We start from the raw sequence: 23,222 nt of genomic DNA on the forward strand, positions 1-23,222 counted from the left end.
GCCGCCGCGACAGAGCTGGAGATGGGCTGTCTATCGGTGGTGGTGGTGAGGCTGAAAGAGTGGTGGTTTGGTGGTGGTGAGAGGTGGAAGTGCAAGTGTGTGAAAATCTCACACAATTGTAGTGAGATGTGGAGAAAAAATGGCCAAGGTTTAGGGTTTAGGGTTTAGGGTTTTTTTTTTGTTTTTAAGAAATAGGGGAATTGTCGGGATCCCCATCCCTTCTAGATAACAATTAAAATGTACTTAACGTTTTGTACATAAAATTCAAACCCACAAAAAATATCAAGAAAGAACCCCAAAAAATAGTGTTTGGGCTATACAAAAAGAAGCCCAAAAATCTTGGCAGCTGCAAAATGAAATTTCAATGTCAAATTGCCCAATTGGATCGGAGGCCCGGGTTTAATGTCCAGCAGAGGTAGCCCGCGAGGTGGTCCAGAAAGAGCCCAATGCAGCAGTCCTTGGTTCAGCCCAGTCTCACAGACCAGTAGCAGTGCAGCCCAGTGAGGCCAGTCTGCCTCCTCAGTCCAGAATGCGTGCAGCCCAGTCTGAGCGCAGCCCACTTGCAATGCATAGTCCAGCAAGTATACAATCAGGTGGTGCAGACCAAAGAGTTGGACGGTCCAGTTGAGAGTTTCGGCCCAGCGAGAATTTTAGGCCCAAAAGAAACAGTCTGGAGTTAGGTGCACCCAAAGGAATGGGTTTCCAGCTTGGACGGTCCAAGGGAGTTGAGTCCAAAAAACTGAAGAGTGTTCAACCCAATTCAACAAAACAAAACAAGCCCAAGTCTATGAATGAAAAATAGACACAATCCAAAAAATGAAACAAAATAAAATCAGCCCAAATTTTAGAGAATTGAAAAATGAGGAAAAGAAATGCATACAAAATCAAGCCTACAAGGAAAAATCCCTATTCAATCTCCCAAATAAGTGAGGGGAAAAGACGCTCTAAAAGATAAGAACACAAGTACACAAGACCAACAATTGAAAAACCAAAAGCATCAAAGGAAAGACGTGCTAATTTTGAGAAGTTGAAACGGGGTTGAAACACTTCAACTAATTGAAACCAACACAAAATGAATTTTGCACCAAGGACTATGAAGAGCCGAGAAACTTCAATGAGACAGTTTGTTGCCAAGAAACAAAAGGGGGTGTGGAGGAAAATTATGTACTTTGAGTGGTGGTCACAATAAGACAAAAAATGGTTAGTGCTCAAGTGATTGTGCAAGTGAAGCAAGGCGTGCTCGTTGATAATTAGGAGAGTTAGTTCAAGGTTGTGTAAGTTGAAAGATGAAGTGAAGAGATGTGAGGGAAGGAGGCAAACGTTCCAAGACCCCAGCTTTTTGGATGACAGATTGCACAAGAGCAAACCTTTCAGTTGTTCAAGGAATGAGAAGAGGCCAAAGAAACACTTGAGTGTACGAGAGGTGAGTACATCAAGGTTGATCAAGGGCTGGGGATGTGCATATTGGTTCCAAAAATCAAAAGCAGTATCTGCAGCAACAGAGTTATTACCATGAATTCCTGAAGTGAGATGAATCATCTTTGCATAAATGCCCCCTGAAGTTGCTTGCTGCAGCCACAACAACAAGTGGCATGGCAGCAGTAAAAGCAAGGTCGTTGCAGCAAAAAGCAGCTGCTGTCACAGTGCCATGGTTCTGCAACAGAAAAGCAGAGTTAATTGATAGCCTAGCAAGATGATAGGAGAGGTTAAGAAAACTCCCTGAAGTGAGATCAATAATCCTCGCATAATTGCCCCTTGAAATTGCTTGCTGCAGCCACACCAACAGCTGCTGCCACAGAGCCAAAGAACAGCTGCAGTGTGGATGAACAGCACAGCAACAGCAGCAAAAGACAGCAGCAGTAGCAGCGCAGTGATGCAACAGCGGCGAAGCACAGCAGCAAAGCAGTAGCAGCATAACAGCAGCAGCGAAGCACAGCAGCAGTAGCAGCATAACAGCAGCAATAGCAGCAAAGAAACAGCTGCTACTCTGCAGCCAACGAAGCCTTGCAGCAGAGCAGCAAACAGAGTGCTGCTTCAGTACGGAACTTGCAGCAGCAGGAGGTGATTGTCTGGAGCAAAAAGCAGCAGCGACGGAAGCGCTGCAGCAGAGAAGGACAGCAGCAGCAGCAGCAGAGAGGCTGTGGGACTCCTTCGTGCACCGTCTGCTGCTGTAGCAAGGAACTGAGACAAGCAACTGTTAAAAAATATTTGAATTCACAATAGACAAGGATACTCCCTGAAAATTCTGTCCTGTTGTTCATGCTACACCAAAGAGACGGCATCAGCAACAGTAATAACAGCAGCAGCTGCAGACATTGATACGGCAGACTCTTTCTCATTTTGCTCGAATATATGGGATTCCCAAGCCGTCGCATTTAATGATACCAGTAATGTGTCCATGTAGTTCATCCCCCCGGTAAACTTCAGCTGATTTGGTTGTACAAGCAAGGTTGGCCAAGTGGTCTGCCGCCATATTTCCTTCCTGATAGATATGAGTAATCCATGTGCTTTAGGAATAGGTTGATATGAAATAGCATGTGCTGTAGTGTCCAGTGACCTTTAGGGTTTAGGGTTTAGGGTTTAGGGTTTTATTTTTTATTTTTTATTTTTTTTTATCAAAACACCCGAAGGTGGGGGAGGCTTATCGGGGTCCCCATCCCATCTTCATAAAAAGAGCAATAGTTAACATTACAAATAAAACAGGAAAGCATAAAGGGAGGAATACTACTCCTTTACATTAATAAACAACAAAAGGTTTAAAAGAACAGTATCAGAATTGCCTGTAGCGACGTCTGTTTTTGTCTGGCGGGGTAGGAGCGGGAACTAGGAACTGCTCTCTTTCCTCTGTGTCGGTTGGATTACTGTTCTGCGAGCAAATAGGGTCCTGAATCTTCAATGGTTGTGGGCTAACCGGATTGCCATCATCGTCTTCCCCTTCTGATTCATCGGTGTCATCCCAATCCCTTAGTTGTCGAGCAACCACTCCAAAACATTTCAAGCTTTTGAAGAGTTTAGATGCCTGTTGGAGGTTAATCCGTTTCTTCCTTATTTGGGTTTCCACCCCCCTGATAGTAGTATTGTTCTTATAGTATACCGACAACATCAATCATCTAAGCAAGCAAACAAGCATATAATCAATGTCATATATCCCAACAATATGGAGGTGACGTGACGAAGTAGAGACATAGTTACCTTGTGTGAACTCTCCACTTGAATGTTTAAGCTACGGATGATTCATAACCAGCAAACAACACCAGAAGCATTCATTCCAATACATGTTGCATTGTGCATAATGTACTTTCCAGCTAAGATCAACGAACCTCAACTTAATTCTACCTCCCAACTTTGCAACGCCACAGTGAGGAAGAGCTTAACCCGACAACACACCTCAATCTTTGTACATCTCTTCCACTTCATTTTCTTCACTCTGATCCACACTATTGGAGTTATCATCACCTCTTCCCAACCCACGACAGCCCAGAAGAACAAGATCAAGAAGCTTCCTCCGAGCCTCATAAATCGGATTTGACTCGATCAAGCATCCTCTCTCATATGCCTCCCTCAAAAACACTGTGTGCTTCTTTCCTTTGGTTGACAGATAAAACATCCCTGGATGGTCCAAGAACAAATCCCTCACATTCAAATCAATTCCAAACCACTTCCTAAAATGACTAATCTTCTCCACCTCCACCATCTTCTCCACAGTCAAGCTCAAAAACTCATGGACAATCCCCACTGCCCTTTTCTCCATTCTCATCATCCTACTCTTAGTCCTCCTCATTTCCTCCAGCCACAGCTCCTCATACGGTCCAACATATGGCAATCTCTGCCATTCCTTAACTTTCGCCTTGAAATTCTTCTTTACTCGCATCCCCGGTGGAAACCCCTGCTTAAAGCTATACCTGAGGTCGGTCCTATCCACACTGCAATCCTCCTTACAACACTCCACGATCCTCCAATTCTCAACAGCAGGAATCAAACAATCCTTAAATGCTTCACCATCATTGAGCACCAAAAAATGAGTATTGGGTTCATTTCCATCTTGAAGCAAGAAAATGTCAGAATTGCTTGAAATAACATAGTCCTCGAAGTTATCTGGCAGTCCCAATTCTCTCCAGACCTTGAAAATGGCTCGAAGCGGCAACTTCCTGGAGACGGACATCGATAGAAGCTTGACCAATCGGGTTACTACAAGTGGCAGCGAGTTATCTATAGCCATGGATTCTTGGCGGACGATTTTGAGGGCGGCCGGGGTGAGGGTGCAGAAGGGTTGGAGCTTGACGGGGTGATTGAAAATGTGGAATATGTGGGGATACTTGCGGAGGAAGGCGGCGGGGCCGCGGTTCAGGTGGAGCCTCTGGGAGACGCGGTGGAGAAAGTCGAGGGAGACGGAAGGTGGAGTGGAGTTTGAGGCGAGGATGAGGTCTTGTATGGATATGACTTTTAGCAGATTTTTGTATTTCTCCATCAACTTTTCGAATGTAGGGTCCCGAAATCTTGAGTCCACATATTGGGCTGAGGTGGTTTTAGTGCGGCGGAGGACGGCGGTGGCGCCGGCCGGGCGGATTTTCTTGAAGATGTGGGCCGCCATAGCACAGCCTGCAGGGGTTCAAATTTCAGTGTTGTTTCTTTATGGACAAAAATAACCCTATGCCTTCATAAATAAATAAAATTTTATGTATTATGATTATATATAAATATATTATAATACTCTCTTAGAAGTCAAATATTAACCTATTAATAAATCATGATAACAAATTATTCTCGACACGTAAATAATTAGATAATGTGAGAACTACCACTATTATATTGAATTTCTATTTTTGCCCTCCACAAATTACAGATTTCACTTTGTAGAAAGAAATATAGAAACAAATTATGCAAAAGCGAAGGCTAAATTTTATAAAATACCTAAAAGAACTTCCATTCTAGACACGAAAGATGCTTTCTTTTTATAATTAGTATAGATAATAAGAAACATGTGCATTTAAATTTTTAATGAAATAGTTTTAACAGAGAAATTAATTTTTATACAAATAATAGTTAATCAAATGAAACTTTATAATTAAAGTAAATAAATTAGAAATGGGACCTTCAAGAAAAGTCTTTTAATTACTAAAATCAATAGTGTTACTATTAATAAAAACTCAATGTTTGGTGTGTTTTGTAGTGCTTTGGCAAAACTAACATGTTCTTTCTTCCTTCTCATTCAATACTAAAAACGAGTTAAGTCATATAAAAGGTGGGACGAAATACATAAATAAATCTAGACTAAAAACATATATCCATAAAATAAAAGACTTTAACCCTTTTTAACGAAACCAACAAAATACATGCATGGAATTCTAGTGCATGGACCTTCAACAAAATACATGCATGGAATTTTTATACAAATAATAGTTAATCAAAGTTTTATCAAAACACACATATTGATCTTCAATTGCCTTTAGAAAGTCTTTTACTTTAGTGCATTTTGGATTAAACCTCAACTACCTTTGTTGATATGCTTCTTTATGAGCATCAAACTTAAACCGTTAGACCACTCCCACTGCTCATAAGAAGCTGTCTCAGTAGGCGTAATTTTGAAGATCAAGATTTTTTTTCTACTGATATAAGAAATAGGAATAAATGATCTCAGATTAGGCCTAATTATAACATTTAAATAGTTTACTAAAATCATTCTCCCACTAAATGTAATAAAATCATTCACTGTGTTCGTGTTGTGACAGTGAAAATATAAAATTAAGTATTACTTCACTTTCAATTAAGATTAGGTATCATCACTCAATTTAATTAAAACTTAGACATTTGGACAACTATTTGTATACGTAGATATATTATCTCCTTCCTTTGTCTTTTCCAAAACCTTTTAAATTGCCTTCCAATTTTTAAACACATTCAAATATGGAAATCAACATTGTGACCACACCTACACTCAAATTTGTGTTGGTAAGACAATTGTGCCAACTGAAACTTGACCCCAATCTATTCTCATAATTCCAATTGATAGAGAATGAGAACCAGCCTGCTATGTTTAAGGGTCCAAGCCTAACAAATTACCATTACTTCTGGACTGTACAACCGCCTCACCACCATGTACACCTCTTGCTTCATACACACAGAATCACACACACACACTGCTCTCCCACAACCCATCACGCCTTCAACTGTTGTATTTTTGACTAACACAAAGCACACGCACTCCCACCCACTTATTTTCACTGTCACAACACGAAACATCAGCTCCACTTCACTCAAACCCCAATTTCTCATCATTAACCTCAAGAACAACAATTACACAACGACTAAAATTGCAGAAATTGCAGAAATTTCACACAGAGGGAGGGAAATTGCAGAAATTTCACACAACGACTAGAATTTTTCAGAAATTGCAGAAATTTTCCAGAAATTACAACATTACATACAACATTAGATACAAAATTTTTCAGAAATTTTGCTGAAAACAAGATGCTAAAAACACACCCAAACCCAAAAAAAAGAAGAATAAGTAAAATGCAACAAAGAAATAAGGATTACCTGGAGAATCCTCGCTCTTCGCCTTCCTCGTTGCCGATTTACCGTCCTTGTTGCCGTGAGTTTAGGGCTAGGGTTCTAAGAGATGGGTTTGTAGAAAAAATGAGAGGAGAAAGATGGAAGCCGTCCTCGTCCCCGTCCTCGTTGCCGACCTGCCTCCTTGTTGCCGTGAGTTTGGAGTTAGGGTTCTAAGACATGGGTTTGAGGAAGAAATGGAGATGGGTTTGGGGAAGAAATGAGAGAGGAGAAGGAATGGAAAAGAAAGACAAGTGAGGAACAACAAGGAAGAAAAACGATAAGAAGAGAGAGAAAGAGATGAGTTTTTGATTTTTGACTTTTTGTATAATTATTATTATTATTAATATATTATTATTATTATTAGTATTTGTATTTGTATAATTATTTGTTTGTTTCTGTCCAAAAGATTCACTCACTTTTTTAGGTAAATAGTTAGTAAAATATTATAAATATATTTTTGTAGTTTTTATACTTATTGATTAATTTAATTTTAATTTATTTATTACTTTTTTTATATTGAAAAAGTGTTTATAATTTATTTAAGTATATTTAAAAAATACAGTTATCCCATATCTGGACACATGGTACTAACTAGTTTATAATATAATATAGTAGTATATATCTATATATAACAATAATGGGGCAAAAGTATAATTTACGTAAAATAGAAGGATGAAGGAGCAAATAACAGCGATAGGTCTGATTCGTATACCTTGGAGAGATCAATCAAACAGCTTCCCCTGTTCCTTTAGCCTTCCACCAATTTCAGCCACTGAAAGCTCGTATGAATCTCTCTCTCTCTCTCTCTCTCTCTCTCTATGTGTCATAAACACACACACACGCACACAAGCATCTTGTTCGGACGAGCAAATACATTTATTGCATTGCATGCATTTGTCATTATCTAGAGTGAGTTGGAGCTCGGCTTCTTGCACGTTTTTTCCATCTCTAATCTGTCTGTGGCTACGTCTGATTTCGTTTAATTTTTATGTTTTGAATGGAGAAGAAGAAAATCTGATACAAATAGCTGTTTATGTCTCATGGATTGCAGGAGTTCGATTGGATTTTAAATTGATCCGGAAGCTTGTGAGAGATATTACTCCCCCCCCCAAAAAAAAAAATCCCTTTTCTTTATGTAAAGTGATTTAATTTTCTTGAGTAAAAAATACAATTTAACCCCATGTGATATTGCAAATATCCAAATTATCCCCTATAAAAAGATTAGCAATTTATCACCTTGTATTTTTTAAAATGAAGCAATTTACCCCTTTATGTTTTTTCAAATTAAGTAATTTACCTCCCTAGATAGGGGGATAAATTAGTATTATTTTTTTATAAAGGGATTATTTTCTCATTTGTAATATCACAGAATAAATTGTATTAAACCCATTCAATTCGTTGACGTGTCGGACATATTTCTATCAATCTCAGTCAATTTTAGATGGGACAAAATAATAAAATAATTTAAGAGAATCAATGAAAATCTATTAAGCGTCGAAAATTCCGTATTAAGAAAATCATTAACTCATAATTTCAACATGTCTTTTATTTGCAAATAAAATACACATAAGACATATTAAGACAAAATAATTATTTATTTTAGGACTATTTTGATATTTTTTGTTTTCAAGTAGTTGTAATCTTCTTACATTTCCTCTTTCTGTCTCCACACTACAAGAAAATTTAATTTATTACCAACAATATAATTAATTATGATAAAATAAAATTAAATTAAAAATTTTAACTTTTTTTCAATCATATTTATTATGATTTTTAGCTGTATATGGTCAAAATATTAACTATGATTTTAACTATGAATAGTATTTGTTTTATTTGCAAAAATACGATTAATAGCCATCGTGCAGTCATAGGTAATTTTATTTGCCATAATTTTTTTTAATTATAATAATTAATTATAGTGAAAATTCATATGATTTTTGGTGCCAATTTTAAATTTTATTTTTCGTACAAAATTTTAATACTAGGTGATAAAATGCTAAAAAAATGAGAAAATTGTAATTTCGGTTCCAAAATATAGGATAATTTACAAAATTAGTCACATACTTTTTAAAATACCCAACATTAGTCACACACTTTAAAAAATATTACAAAGTTAGTCCTATATTTTATAATATTAGTTCCACACTTTGAGAAAATATAAAAAAATTAGTTCCACACTTTAGAAAAATGTTCCAAAGTTAGTTTCAATCATTAATTTTTCAACGTTTTTCCTAAAATATGGGACTACTTGCCATATTTTTTTAAAGTGTGGGACTAATATTGCAAACCACTTTATATTTTAGAACCAGAATTGCAATTTTCTCGCTAACAGAGTGTTGGAAAGTTGATCAGGGGGAAATCGCTCCAACAAAAACATTTCAAGGGGCAATAGTGCATTTTCTTACTTTGTGGGGCTGGACTAATTATCAAAATATAATTTCTTGAGGGTGTTAAATGCAATTCGCAGTATTATTTTATATACTTTAGCACCGCCCCCCGACGCCGCGCCACCGTCATCAGCATCATCACTTCCGAGAAACGTTCCAGTATATCTGCAATCTCCGGCGCCACCTCTCAAGTTCCGTCCCAATCTAATCCAACAATCCGACGGTGCAGAATCAAAACGAGTCCTCCGCACATGTGCATGCCTTTAGATATACGTTTTCAGCCCAACATAAATCAGATTTTAAAATGCGATTTTCTTACGTGGATGGATTGAAATGCTTTTAAGTAGACTTATTTATTTCAATAAATAATCATTTTTAAATAATTAAAAATTTATCGATATTTTTTTTCATGCATTTTTGGGGAAATAATGTCATATAATAAAATTAAAATTAATTACTCTTTTATAAAATATAATTCAAAATCATAATTAAAAAATTATATAAATAAATTTAAATAATTGGAAAATTTTCACTCCCTTCCCTAATATAATTACATGTAAACTACTTGTGGTTAGAAAAATTACATATAGTACTCACGAGATTTGCTTTCATTTAACTATTATGTCACTCGTTAGTTAAAATTTATTGAATTTATCAATATTAATAAAAAAATTGAAAGACAATTGATTTTCACCTTGATTGATTTATTACTAACTTATTGCAGGTCAAATAATTTATTTTTACTAAACTACCCTTATAAAGGTGAAAATATACTTCTACATGCATTAACGTATGAAGGGTATAAGGGTAATTTGATCATAAAAATATCTATTTGATTTGCAATAAATCAGTAACAAATCAATTAAGGGTAAGTATGAATTTTTATCAAATATTATTGTTAATTTTAACTAATTCGGTGAACTTTGGTTAATAAGAGACTTATTTGTTAAATGAAAGCAAACTTAAAAAAATACTAAATTTAATTTTTCAAACCTCAAAAGATGTAGATTTTAATAACATCAAACTTGGAGGAAAGAGAGTGCAATTATTCCTAATTAACTTGTAATTCGAAATTTGAAATTATTATTTCTAAGGGGTAATTACACTCTCCTCTCATTAGGTTTGATGTAGTTTTACGTAGACCCCATGTGGTCTGAAAAATTATATTTAATATCCACGAGGTTTGCTTCTGTCTATCAGATAAATTTCTCAATTAGTTAAAATTCATCAAATTCGATGATATTAACGAAAGAAATCGGATAAAAATTCGTATTTATCGCCGATTGACTTATTGCAAGTTAAATAAATCTTTTTATGATCAAATTATTACCATTATACATCTTCACGCATTAATGCACGTGAAGTATACCTTCACAGTTTTAAGGATAATTTAGTTATAAAAAAATTTGCTTGACCTGCAATAAGTAAATCGAAGGTAAATACTAATTTTAATTCATGTCTTTTTTGTTAATATTAACAAATTTAATAAATTTTGACTAATAGATAAACTTATTTGCTGTATAAAAATAAATTTCAAGAGTATTAGATATAATTTTTCAAGTGTCACATCAAGATGGAGGCATTCATTGTATGCATTAACACGTCATATATTTATTTTTGTCCTTGATATGTCTGTACTATGTACTGTGTTCTGTAAGAGGGAGAGTCACCCGACAACTTCTGCCGTAGGTTTCTGCAGTGGGCCTCAAAAGGGAAGGATGATGGAGGTCTGTTCCAATATCCTAATAATTAAACTTTATTAGTTTTTATTTAATTTTTAAATAAATTAATTAAAATATATTTTTAAATTATGAATTTTAATTTTATATAATTTAAAATTTTTAAAATATCTTTTTGTAAAGTAATATACTTTTACTTTACTTATTTTCATATTTTTTTAAGAGAAAAGAAAAATTCAATAACAGTAAAGTATTAATTTCCACCTCACCGTATAAAGATTGTACAATTATTTTTTATTTAAGGAATTTTTATATTTTTTTTAAACAACAAACGGTATTCATTATTTTTCAAACAAAAAATCCAAAAATTTTATTATATTTATGTTTAGTAAATAGCTATGTTTGTAGAAATTGAACTCACAATAATTTAATTGTAGAACTCAAACAAGGGACCGTTGCATTTATGTTTAAGGATGATAGGTAGGTGAGTTGGGGAGAGAAATAATGAGGAAGAAGACAAAAAAAATATATATATATATATATATATTATCTATTTATTTTAGTTTAAAATAAAATAAAATAGTCCATTAATTACTGAGTTATTTTTAAATAATTAGTTAATTAAAAATTAGTTATAAATTAAAAATCATCCTATTTATAGATAGAAACATATATTTTTTAAAAACTAAATACGTATGCACTGAGTTAATAAATTATTATTTACATTATTAAATCTTAATAACAATGGTTAAAAATAAATTATAATCTTTCAAAAAAGCAAAAAATAAAGAAATTAATTAACAAAAATATACCTTCTGTCTTTTTTTTGGGCTGACATGAACAGATTTTGATTTGGAAAATTTGATAGGAGGAATCTTTGAACTGCACAAGATTAATAGACATGTTTGTCTGTAATTTCAAAAGCCCAGAAGATTACATAATTAAATCTCAACAACTATTTATATAATTATCCTACTTTGTTAAAAATAAAAATATTCAATTCTCAAGTATTGCAATATATATATGTTTTTCTAAGTATTGAAAAAATATTCTCTAACATTTCCATGGCTCCATTTTTTGGTCGTACACCGATTCACTTGGAGCAGGCTAATAACGGGCCAAACACGTTTATTCCTTACTTTTACGCTTAAAAGCTTCTGACATCTTATTTATTGATCTTACAAGTTCGTTTTATAGAGAAATTATCGAAGGCTTTACAACGTCTTATAAGATGTTTCGAAAAACTTATAAGTTGACCAGAATGAAATTTAAATTAAATAGTAGCATAAGACAACAAGAACAAATTATTTCTTCTATTAATTTCAATATTTCCTACAATAAGAATTGTTATTCCTTCCTTAACCGAAAAAAGTATGTGTGGAGTTAAGTCTCAAAAGAAACATTTTAATTATGTTGGTTTATGGTATTTGAACTTTTTCTCCAGAGAAATTAACAAGGCAATTGGTAGTAATATTAATTATTATTTTAATTATTATTCTTAGTCATATTAATATAATGACTGAATTAATATATTACTCCCCCCCCCAAAAAAAAATCCCTTTTTTTTTTATGTAAAATGACTTAATTTTCGTGGAGAAAAAATACAATTTAGTCCCATGTGATATTGCAAATGTCCAAATTATCCTTTATAAAAAGGATTTTAGCAATTTATCCCTTTGTGGAAATTTAAGAGAATCAATGAAAATCTATTAAGCCTCGAAAATTCCGTATTAAGAAAATCATTAACTCATAATTTCAACATGTCTTTTATTTGCAAATAAAATACACATAAGACATATTAAGACAAATAATTATTTATTTTAGGACTATTTTGATATTTTTTGTTTTTAAGTAGTTGTAATCTTCTTACATTTCCTCTTTCTGTCTCCACACTACAAGAAAATTTAATTTATTACCAACAATATAATTAATTATGATCAAATAAAATTAAATTAAAAATTTTAACTTTTTTTCGATCATATTTATTATGATTTTTAGCTGTATATGGTCAAAACATTAACTATGATTTTAACTATGAATAGTATTTGTTTTATTTGCAAAAATACGATTAATAGCCATCGTGCAGTCATAGGTAATTTTATTTGCCATAATTTTTTTTAATTATAATAATTAATTATAGTGAAAATTCATATGATTTTTGGTGCCAATTTTAAATTTATTTTTCGTACAAAATTTTAATACTAGGTGATAAAATGCTAAAAAAATGAGAAAATTGTTAAAATTAGTTCCCCAATTAGCCAAAGTTCACCGAATTAGTTAAAATTAACAATAATACTTGATAAAAATTCATACTTATCCTTAATTGATTTGTTACTAATTTATTGCAAATCAAATAGATATTTTTATGATCAAATTACCCTTATACCCTTCACACGTTAAGGGTAGTTTAGTAAAAATAAATTATTTGACCTGCAATAAGTTAGTAATAAATCAATCAAGGTGAAAATCAATTGTCTTTCAATTTTTTTATTAATATTGACAAATTCAATAAATTTTGACTAACGAGTGACATATTAATTAGATGAAAGCAAACCTCGTGGGTACTATATATAATTTTTCTAACCACAAGTAGTTTACACGTAATTATATCAGGGAAGGGAGTGAAATGTTTCCAATTATTTAAATTTATTTATATAATTTTTTAATTATGATTTTGAATTATATTTTATAAAATAGTAATTAATTTTAATTTTATTATATGACATTATTTCCCCAAAAATGCATGAAAAAAAAATATCGATAAATTTTTAATTATTTAAAAATGATTATTTATTGAAATAAATAAGTCTACTTAAAAGCATTTCAATCCATCCACGTAAGAAAATCGCATTTTAAAATCTGATTTATGTTGGGCTGAAAACGTAAATCTAAAGGCATGCACATGTGCGGAGGACTCGTTTTGATTCTGCACCGTCGGATTGTTGGATTAGAATGGGACGGAACTTGAGAGGTGGCGCCGGAGATTGCAGATATACTGGAACGTTTCTCGGAAGTGATGATGCTGATGACGGTGGCGCGGCGTCGGGGGGCGGTGCTAAAGTATATAAAATAATACTGCGAATTGCACTTAACTCCCTCAAGAAATTATATTTTGATAATTACTCCAGCCCCCTACAAAGTAAGAAAATGCACTATTGCCCCTTGAAATGTTTTTGTTGGAGCGATTTCCCCCTGATCAACTTTCCAACACTCTGTTAGCGAGAAAATTGCAATTCTGGTTCTAAAATATAAAGTGGTTTGCAATATTAGTCCCACACTTTAAAAAAATATGGCAAAATTAGTCCCATATTTTAGGAAAAACGTTGAAAAATTAATAATTGGAACTAACTTTGCAATATTTTTCTAAAGTGTGGAACTAATTTTTATATATTTTCTCAAAATGTGGAACTAATATTACAAAATATAGGACTAACTTTGTAATATTTTTTAAAGTGTGTGACTAATGTTGGGTATTTTAAAAAGTATGTGACTAATTTTGTAAATTATCCTAATATTTTGGAACCGAAATTACAATTTTCTCCTTTTTTAAGCATTTTATCACCTAGTATTAAAATTTTGTACGAAAAATAAAATTTAAAATTGGCACCAAAAATCATATGAATTTTCATTATAATTAATTATTATAATTAAAAAAAATCATGGCAAATAAAATTACCTATGACTGCACGATGGCTATTAATCGTATTTTTGCAAATGAAACAAATACTATTCATAGTTAAAATCATAGTTAATGTTTTGATCATATACAACTAAAAATCATGATAAATATTGATCAATTATGAAAAGAAGTTAAATTTTTTAATTTAATTTTATTTGATCATAATTAATTATATTGTTGGTAATAAATTAAATTTTCTTGTAGTTTGGAGACAGAAAGAGGAAATGTAAGAAGATTACAACTACTTGAAAACAAAAATATCAAAATAGTCCAAAAATAAATAATTATTTTGTCTTAATATGTCTTATGTGTATTTTATTTGCAAATAAAAGACATGTTGAAATTATGAGTTAATAATTTTCTTAATACGGAATTTTCGACGCTTAATAGATTTTCATTGATTCTCTTAAATTATTTTATTATTTTGTCCCATCTAAAATTGACTGAGATTGATAGAAATATGTCCGACACGTCAACGAATTGAATGGGTTTAATACAATTTATTCTGTGATATTACAAATGAGAAAATTATCCCTTTATAAAAAAATAATACTAATTTATCCCCCTATCTAGGGAGGTAAATTACTTAATTTGAAAAAACATAAAGGGGTAAATTGCTACATTTTAAAAAATACAAGGGGATAAATTGCTAATCTTTTTATAGGGGATAATTTGGATATTTGCAATATCACGTGGGACTAAATTGTATTTTTTACTCAAGAAAATTAAATCACTTTACATAAAGAAAAGGGATTTTTTTGGGGGGGGGGTGATATATTAATTCAGTCATTATATTAATATGACTAAGAATAATAATTAATAGATTATATTGATTCAACCAATATATCAGGATGACTAATAAAAATTATGGTAACATACATAAAGTGAATAAACACACATACATTTAATGGGACTTAAATCTATGGCTTCGAACTTGTTTATGGGACCTCTTTCTTAGCCTCAACCACATTTTAAGGGCACAAATGCTTACTCTGTCATGGCCGCTTGAGTCCTATTCATAATTCCTACGTCTTATATTATAAAATTAACATTATAAATTTTGATTTTATTTAAGATATAAATATTTTTTTTTTTATTTTGAATGGTACTAATTTTCTTTTTTATAGTATTTACTATTTGACTTGATATAAATTGGAATATTATTTGTTTTACGTAATACCATTGTTAGACAATGGTGCAATTTGTGTATAAAAATGAATTATATATATGCTTTAGTATACATCCAAACATTAATATGTTGTCTTATTTTCTAATTAATTATAAAATATGGACAATCGGAAAATTGAGAGTAATTTTAAGTTGCGTTCAGTTGAGTAATACGCGCAGAGACTGCATGTAACTGTTGCCGTTGCTGGTCTATATATATAATAATATATAAATATTGAGGCCCTCCAAGAAATTTACTTTTATATCCATTAATATTTATTTTATCATATAAAATTTTATTTTTTATCAATTGGTCATTGTTACATTATAACATTTAATTTATTTAATTTTTTGAAACACAATTCTCTCATGTCTCTTTGTAATTTATTTTACCATATAAGAAAATATTTATATTAAAATATGTATAAGTGTAAAATTATTTGTCTTTATTCAAAAGAAAAGATTTACAAATTTTAGGATACAATCTAAAATTCATTTATTTGGTTGCCATTAAAATTTTTTCATTTATTTTATGTATAGATTTAGTAAGTGTACATTTATTATTTAATTTTTTATATTTAAAAAGTATTTCATAATAATAATAATAATAATAATAATAACAACAGTAACAATAATAATAATACAAATACTAATAATAATACAAATACTAATAATACTAATAATAATAATAATAATAATATATTAATAATAATAATAATTATACAAAAAGTTAAAAATTAAAAACTCATCTCTTTCTCTCTCTTATCGTTTTTCTTCCTTGTTCTTTCTCACTTGTCTTTCTTTTCCATTCCTTCTCCTCTCTCATTTCTTCCCCAAACCCATCTCCATTTCTTCCTCAAACCCATGTCTTAGAACCCTAACTCCAAACTCACGGCAACAAGGAGGCAGGTCGGCAACGAGGACGGGGACGAGGACGGCTTCCATCTTTCTCCTCTCATTTTTTCTACAAACCCATCTCTTAGAACCCTAGCCCTAAACTCACGGCAACAAGGACGGTAAATCGGCAACGAGGAAGGCGAAGAGCGAGGATTCTCCAGGTAATCCTTATTTCTTTGTTGCATTTTACTTATTCTTCTTTTTTTTGGGTTTGGGTGTGTTTTTAGCATCTTGTTTTCAGCAAAATTTCTGAAAAATTTTGTATCTAATGTTGTATGTAATGTTGTAATTTCTGGAAAATTTCTGCAATTTCTGAAAAATTCTAGTCGTTGTGTGAAATTTCTGCAATTTCCCTCCCTCTGTGTGAAATTTCTGCAATTTCTGCAATTTTAGTCGTTGTGTAATTGTTGTTCTTGAGGTTAATGATGAGAAATTGGGGTTTGAGTGAAGTGGAGCTGATGTTTCGTGTTGTGACAGTGAAAATAAGTGGGTGGGAGTGCGTGTGCTTTGTGTTAGTCAAAAATACAACAGTTGAAGGCGTGATGGGTTGTGGGAGAGCAGTGTGTGTGTGTGATTCTGTGTGTATGAAGCAAGAGGTGTACATGGTGGTGAGGCGGTTGTACAGTCCAGAAGTAATGGTAATTTGTTAGGCTTGGACCCTTAAACATAGCAGGCTGGTTCTCATTCTCTATCAATTGGAATTATGAGAATAGATTGGGGTCAAGTTTCAGTTGGCACAATTGTCTTACCAACACAAATTTGAGTGTAGGTGTGGTCACAATGTTGATTTCCATATTTGAATGTGTTTAAAAATTGGAAGGCAATTTAAAAGGTTTTGGAAAAGACAAAGGAAGGAGATAATATATCTACGTATACAAATAGTTGTCCAAATGTCTAAGTTTTAATTAAATTGAGTGATGATACCTAATCTTAATTGAAAGTGAAGTAATACTTAATTTTATATTTTCACTGTCACAACACGAACACAGTGAATGATTTTATTACATTTAGTGGGAGAATGATTTTAGTAAACTATTTAAATGTTATAATTAGGCCTAATCTGAGATCATTTATTCCTATTTCTTATATCAGTAGAAAAAAAATCTTGATCTTCAAAATTACGCCTACTGAGACAGCTTCTTATGAGCAGTGGGAGTGGTCTAACGGTTTAAGTTTGATGCTCATAAAGAAGCATATCAACAAAGGTAGTTGAGGTTTAATCCAAAATGCACTAAAGTAAAAGACTTTCTAAAGGCAATTGAAGATCAATATGTGTGTTTTGATAAAACTTTGATTAACTATTATTTGTATAAAAATTCCATGCATGTATTTTGTTGAAGGTCCATGCACTAGAATTCCATGCATGTATTTTGTTGGTTTCGTTAAAAAGGGTTAAAGTCTTTTATTTTATGGATATATGTTTTTAGTCTAGATTTATTTATGTATTTCGTCCCACCTTTTATATGACTTAACTCGTTTTTAGTATTGAATGAGAAGGAAGAAAGAACATGTTAGTTTTGCCAAAGCACTACAAAACACACCAAACATTGAGTTTTTATTAATAGTAACACTATTGATTTTAGTAATTAAAAGACTTTTCTTGAAGGTCCCATTTCTAATTTATTTACTTTAATTATAAAGTTTCATTTGATTAACTATTATTTGTATAAAAATTAATTTCTCTGTTAAAACTATTTCATTAAAAATTTAAATGCACATGTTTCTTATTATCTATACTAATTATAAAAAGAAAGCATCTTTCGTGTCTAGAATGGAAGTTCTTTTAGGTATTTTATAAAATTTAGCCTTCGCTTTTGCATAATTTGTTTCTATATTTCTTTCTACAAAGTGAAATCTGTAATTTGTGGAGGGCAAAAATAGAAATTCAATATAATAGTGGTAGTTCTCACATTATCTAATTATTTACGTGTCGAGAATAATTTGTTATCATGATTTATTAATAGGTTAATATTTGACTTCTAAGAGAGTATTATAATATATTTATATATAATCATAATACATAAAATTTTATTTATTTATGAAGGCATAGGGTTATTTTTGTCCATAAAGAAACAACACTGAAATTTGAACCCCTGCAGGCTGTGCTATGGCGGCCCACATCTTCAAGAAAATCCGCCCGGCCGGCGCCACCGCCGTCCTCCGCCGCACTAAAACCACCTCAGCCCAATATGTGGACTCAAGATTTCGGGACCCTACATTCGAAAAGTTGATGGAGAAATACAAAAATCTGCTAAAAGTCATATCCATACAAGACCTCATCCTCGCCTCAAACTCCACTCCACCTTCCGTCTCCCTCGACTTTCTCCACCGCGTCTCCCAGAGGCTCCACCTGAACCGCGGCCCCGCCGCCTTCCTCCGCAAGTATCCCCACATATTCAATCACCCCGTCAAGCTCCAACCCTTCTGCACCCTCACCCTTGCCGCCCTCAAAATCGTCCGCCAAGAATCCATGCTATAGATAACTCGCTGCCACTTGTAGTAACCCGATTGGTCAAGCTTCTATCGATGTCCGTCTCCAGGAAGTTGCCGCTTCGAGCCATTTTCAAGGTCTGGAGAGAATTGGGACTGCCAGATAACTTCGAGGACTATGTTATTTCAAGCAATTCTGACATTTTCTTGCTTGGATATGAACCCAATACTCCATTTTTGGTGCTCAATGATGGTGAAGCATTTAAGGATTGTTTGATTCCTGCTGTTGAGAATTGGAGGATCATGGAGTGTTGTAAGAAGGATTGCAGTGTGGATAGGACCGACCTCAGATATAGCTTTAAGCAGGGGTTTCCACCGGGGATGCGATTAAAGAAGAATTTCAAGGCGAAAGTTAAGGAATGGCAGAGATTGCCATATGTTGGACCGTATGAGGAGGTGGAGCTGGAGGAAATGAGGAGGACTAAGAGTAGGATGATGAGAATGGAGAAAAGGGCAAAGGGGATTGTCCATGAGTTTTTGAGCTTGACTGTGGAGAAGATGGTGGAGGTGGAGAAGATTAGTCATTTTAGGAAGTGGTTTGGAATTGATTTGAATGTGAGGGATTTGTTCTTGGACCATCCAGGGATGTTTTATCTGTCAACCAAAGGAAAGAAGCACACAGTGTTTTTGAGGGAGGCATATGAGAGAGGATGCTTGATCGAGTCAAATCCGATTTATGAGGCTCGGAGGAAGCTTCTTGATCTTGTTCTTCTGGGCTGTCGTGGGTTGGGAAGAGGTGATGATAACTCCAATAGTGTGGATCAGAGTGAAGAAAATGAAGTGGAAGAGATGTACAAAGATTGAGGTGTGTTGTCGGGTTAAGCTCTTCCTCACTGTGGCGTTGCAAAGTTGGGAGGTAGAATTAAGTTGAGGTTCGCAGATCATATCTAGAAAGTACATTATGTACAATGCAACATGTATTGGAATGAATGCTTCTGGTGTTGTTTGCTGGTTATGAATCATCCGTAGCTTAAACATTCAAGTGGAGAGTTCACACAAGGTAACTATGTCTCTACTTCATCACGTCACCTCCATATTGTTGGAATATATGACATTGTTATATGTTTGTTTGTTTGCTTAGATTATTGATGTTGTCGCTAGAAATTGCACAGAGGGAATAGAATATGATGACAAGAGATGGAGACTTGAAAATTGACAAATTAAGTTATTCGAAACTCAAAGTAAAAGATTTTGTTTTCATTTTGTAAGTGCTTGAGTGGCTTGATGATGTCAAATATTCGTGTTTTCTTTGTACACAAGAGGACATATTCATGTTTTCCTTGATGTGAATAAATTTGCATTTTGATACACTTATATTTCTTCCTCTGGACCTAATCTTTTAGGCAAATGGATATACATTGAAGTGATGAGTAAAGGACTTAATTTCTTTAATTACGCAAAGTAGTAACAGAGTTATAGTAGATTAAGTTGTTCAATGTGATAAGCTTTTCTCAAGACTGTTTCTTTACTTCAATGCTCTTTCTTCTCATGGTTTATAATTTGCTAAAATTGAGTGGTTCACATAGCTTGAGTTGCATATAAAGGGATAATGTGATAAGCTTTTTTGTTGCGGCAGGCGAACGGCAGCAAGCACGCCCAAGCATGCCCCGGTAGGCACGAAGATTGGGGACAAGGCACGAGTTGGGAACTGAGGAGCACAAACCTAGGGATCGGAGCGGCTTGCCTGTGCGGGAAGCCCTTGGCCGCCCCCCGACGCCTCCATGTTCGCAGGCGACGGGCTACTAGCAAGCGGACCCAAAAGCATACCCCAGCTCCCGAGCGGGAGCCTTGCATAAGCATACCCCAGCTCCCGAGCGGGAGCCTTGCATGCTGGGATTGCTAGTAGCCCGTCGCCTGCGAAAGTGGAGGCGTCGGGGGGCAGCCGACGACGACCCGCACAGGCAAGCCGCTCCGGTCCCTAGGTTTGTGCTCCTCAGTTCCCAACTCGTGCTTCGTCCCCAATCTTCGTGCCTACCGGGGCATGCTTGGGCGTGCTTGCTGCCGTTCGCCTGCCGCAACAAAAAAGCTTATCACATTATCCCTTGATATGCAACTCAAGCTATATGAACCACTCAATTTTAGCAAATTATAAATCATGAGAAGAAAGAGCATTGAAGTAAAGAAACAGTCTTGAGAAAAGCTTATCACATTGAACAACTTAATCTACTATAACTCTGTTACTACTTTGCGTAATTAAAGAAATTAAGTCCTTTACTCATCACTTCAATGTATATCCATTTGCCTAAAAGATTAGGTCCAGAGGAAGAAATATAAGTGTATCAAAATGCAAATTTATTCACATCAAGGAAAACATGAATATGTCCTCTTGTGTACAAAGAAAACACGAATATTTGACTACATCATCAAGCCACTCAAGCACTTACGAATGAAGACAAAATCTTTTAGTTTGAGTTTCGAATAACTTAATTTGTCAATTTTCAAGTCTTAATCTCTTGTCATCATATTCTATTCCCTCTGTGCAATTTTTAACGACAACATCAATCATCTAAGCAAGCAAACAAGCATATAACAATGTCATATATTCCAACAATATGGAGGTGACGTGATGAAGTAGAGACATAGTTACCTTGTGTGAACTCTCCACTTGAATGTTTAAGCTACGGATGATTCATAACTAGCAAACAACACCAGAAGCATTCATTCCAATACATGTTGCATTGTGCTTAATGTACTTTCTAGATATGATCTGCGAACCTCAACTTAATTCTACCTCCCAACTTTGCAACGCCACAGTGAGGAAGAGCTTAACCCGACAACACACCTCAATCTTTGTACATCTCTTCCACTTCATTTTCTTCACTCTGATCCACACTATTGGAGTTATCATCACCTCTTTCCAACCCACGACAGCCCAGAAGAACAAGATCAAGAAGCTTCCTCCGAGCCTCATAAATCGGATTTGACTCGATCAAGCATCCTCTCTCATATGCCTCCCTAAAAAACACTGCGTGCTTCTTTCCTTTGGTTGACAGATAAAACATCCCTGGATGGTCCAAGAACAAATCCCTCACATTCAAATCAATTCCAAACCACTTCCTAAAATGACTAATCTTCTCCACCTCCACCATCTTCTCCACCTCCACCATCTTCTCCACAGTCAAGCTAAAAAACTCATAGACAATCCCCACTGCCCTTTACTCCATTCTCATCATCCTACTCTTAGTCCTCCTCATTTCCTCCAGCCCCAGCTCCTCATACGGTCCAACATATGGCAATCTCTGCCATTACTTAACTTTCGCCTTGAAATTCTTCTTTAATCGCATCCCCGGTGGAAACCCCTGCTTAAAGCTATACCTGAGGTCGGTCCTATCCACACTGCAATCCTCCTTACAACACTCCACGATCCTCCAATTCTCAACCGCATGAATCAAACAATCCTTAAATGCTTCACCATCATTGAGCACCAAAAAATGAGTATTGGGTTCATTTCCATCTTGAAGCAAGAAAATGTCAGAATTGCTTGAAATAACATAGTCCTCGAAGTTATCTGGCAGTCCCAATTCTCTCCAGACCTTGAAAATGGCTCGAAGCGGCAACTTCTTGGAGACGAACATCGATAGAAGCTTGACCAATCGGGTTACTACAAGTGGCAGCGAGTTATCTATAGCATGGATTCTTGGCGGACGATTTTGAGGGCGGCAAGGGTGAGGGTGCAGAAGGGTTGGAGCTTGACGGGGTGATTGAATATGTGGGGATACTTGCGGAGGAAGGCGGCGGGGCCGCGGTTCAGGTGGAGCCTCTGGGAGACGCGGTGGAGAAAGTCGAGGGAGACGGAAGGTGGAGTGGAGTTTGAGGCGAGGATGAGGTCTTGTATGGATATGACTTTTAGCAGATTTTTGTATTTCTCCATCAACTTTTCGAATGTAGGGTCCCGGAATCTTGAGTCCACATATTGGGCTGAGGTGGTTTTAGTGCGGCGGAGGACGGCGGTGGCGCCGGCCGGGCGGATTTTCTTAAAGATGTGGGCCGCCATAGCACAGCCTGCAGGGGTTCAAATTTCAGTGTTGTTTCTTTATGGACAAAAATAATCCTATGCCTTCATAAATAAATAAAATTTTATGTATTATGATTATATATAAATATATTATAATACTCTCTTAGAAGTCAAATATTAACCTATTAATAAATCATGATACCAAATTATTCTCGACACGTAAATAATTAGATAATGTGAGAACTACCACTATTATATTGAATTTCTATTTTTGCCCTCCACAAATTATAGATTTCACTTTGTAGAAAGAAATATAGAAACAAATTATGCAAAAGCGAAGGCTAAATTTTATAAAATACCTAAAAGAACTTCCATTCTAGACACGAAAGATGCTTTCTTTTTATAATTAGTATAGA

General features: G+C 34.2%; 1 protein-coding gene and 2 pseudogenes across 3 annotated transcripts; 1 reads left to right on the plus strand and 2 right to left on the minus strand.

The window, feature by feature from the left end:
* Positions 1-226: 226 nt before the first annotated feature.
* Positions 227-6,829, minus strand: LOC110011526 (protein ROOT PRIMORDIUM DEFECTIVE 1-like). 2 transcript variants are annotated; one of them, XM_088880585.1, is made up of 5 exons: positions 6,538-6,829; positions 3,193-4,599; positions 2,781-3,110; positions 1,512-2,482; positions 227-739 (listed from the first exon to the last, which is right to left on the minus strand). In XM_088880585.1, the coding sequence occupies exon 2, from the start codon at positions 4,589-4,591 to the stop codon at positions 3,389-3,391; it is 1,203 nt and encodes a 400-aa protein (XP_088736711.1). In that variant the 5' UTR covers positions 4,592-4,599; positions 6,538-6,829; the 3' UTR covers positions 227-739; positions 1,512-2,482; positions 2,781-3,110; positions 3,193-3,388. The 2 variants fall into 2 exon arrangements, with proteins under 2 accessions (XP_088736711.1, XP_088736710.1); XM_088880584.1 differs by having other exon boundaries at positions 227-2,482.
* A 9,403-nt stretch (positions 6,830-16,232) lies between these two features.
* On the plus strand, positions 16,233-20,163 carry LOC148788008 (protein ROOT PRIMORDIUM DEFECTIVE 1-like; annotated as a pseudogene). The gene is made up of 2 exons (XR_016065562.1): positions 16,233-16,522; positions 18,461-20,163. The product of XR_016065562.1 is annotated as a protein ROOT PRIMORDIUM DEFECTIVE 1-like (transcript).
* A 1,408-nt stretch (positions 20,164-21,571) lies between these two features.
* LOC148788009 (protein ROOT PRIMORDIUM DEFECTIVE 1-like) lies at positions 21,572-23,062 on the minus strand (annotated as a pseudogene).
* Between the last annotated feature and the right edge of the window lie 160 nt (positions 23,063-23,222).

Source organism: Sesamum indicum, linkage group LG5 (genome assembly GCF_026168435.1).
Source record: "Sesamum indicum cultivar Baizhima isolate 11 linkage group LG5, ASM2616843v1, whole genome shotgun sequence".
In the NCBI taxonomy this organism is placed as follows: Eukaryota; Viridiplantae; Streptophyta; class Magnoliopsida; order Lamiales; family Pedaliaceae; genus Sesamum; species Sesamum indicum.

Bases quoted from the DNA above. Each gene is read 5' to 3' on its own strand.
- LOC110011526 (XM_088880585.1), bottom strand. From the start codon at position 4,591: ATGGCGGCCCACATCTTCAAGAAAATCCGCCCGGCCGGCGCCACCGCC.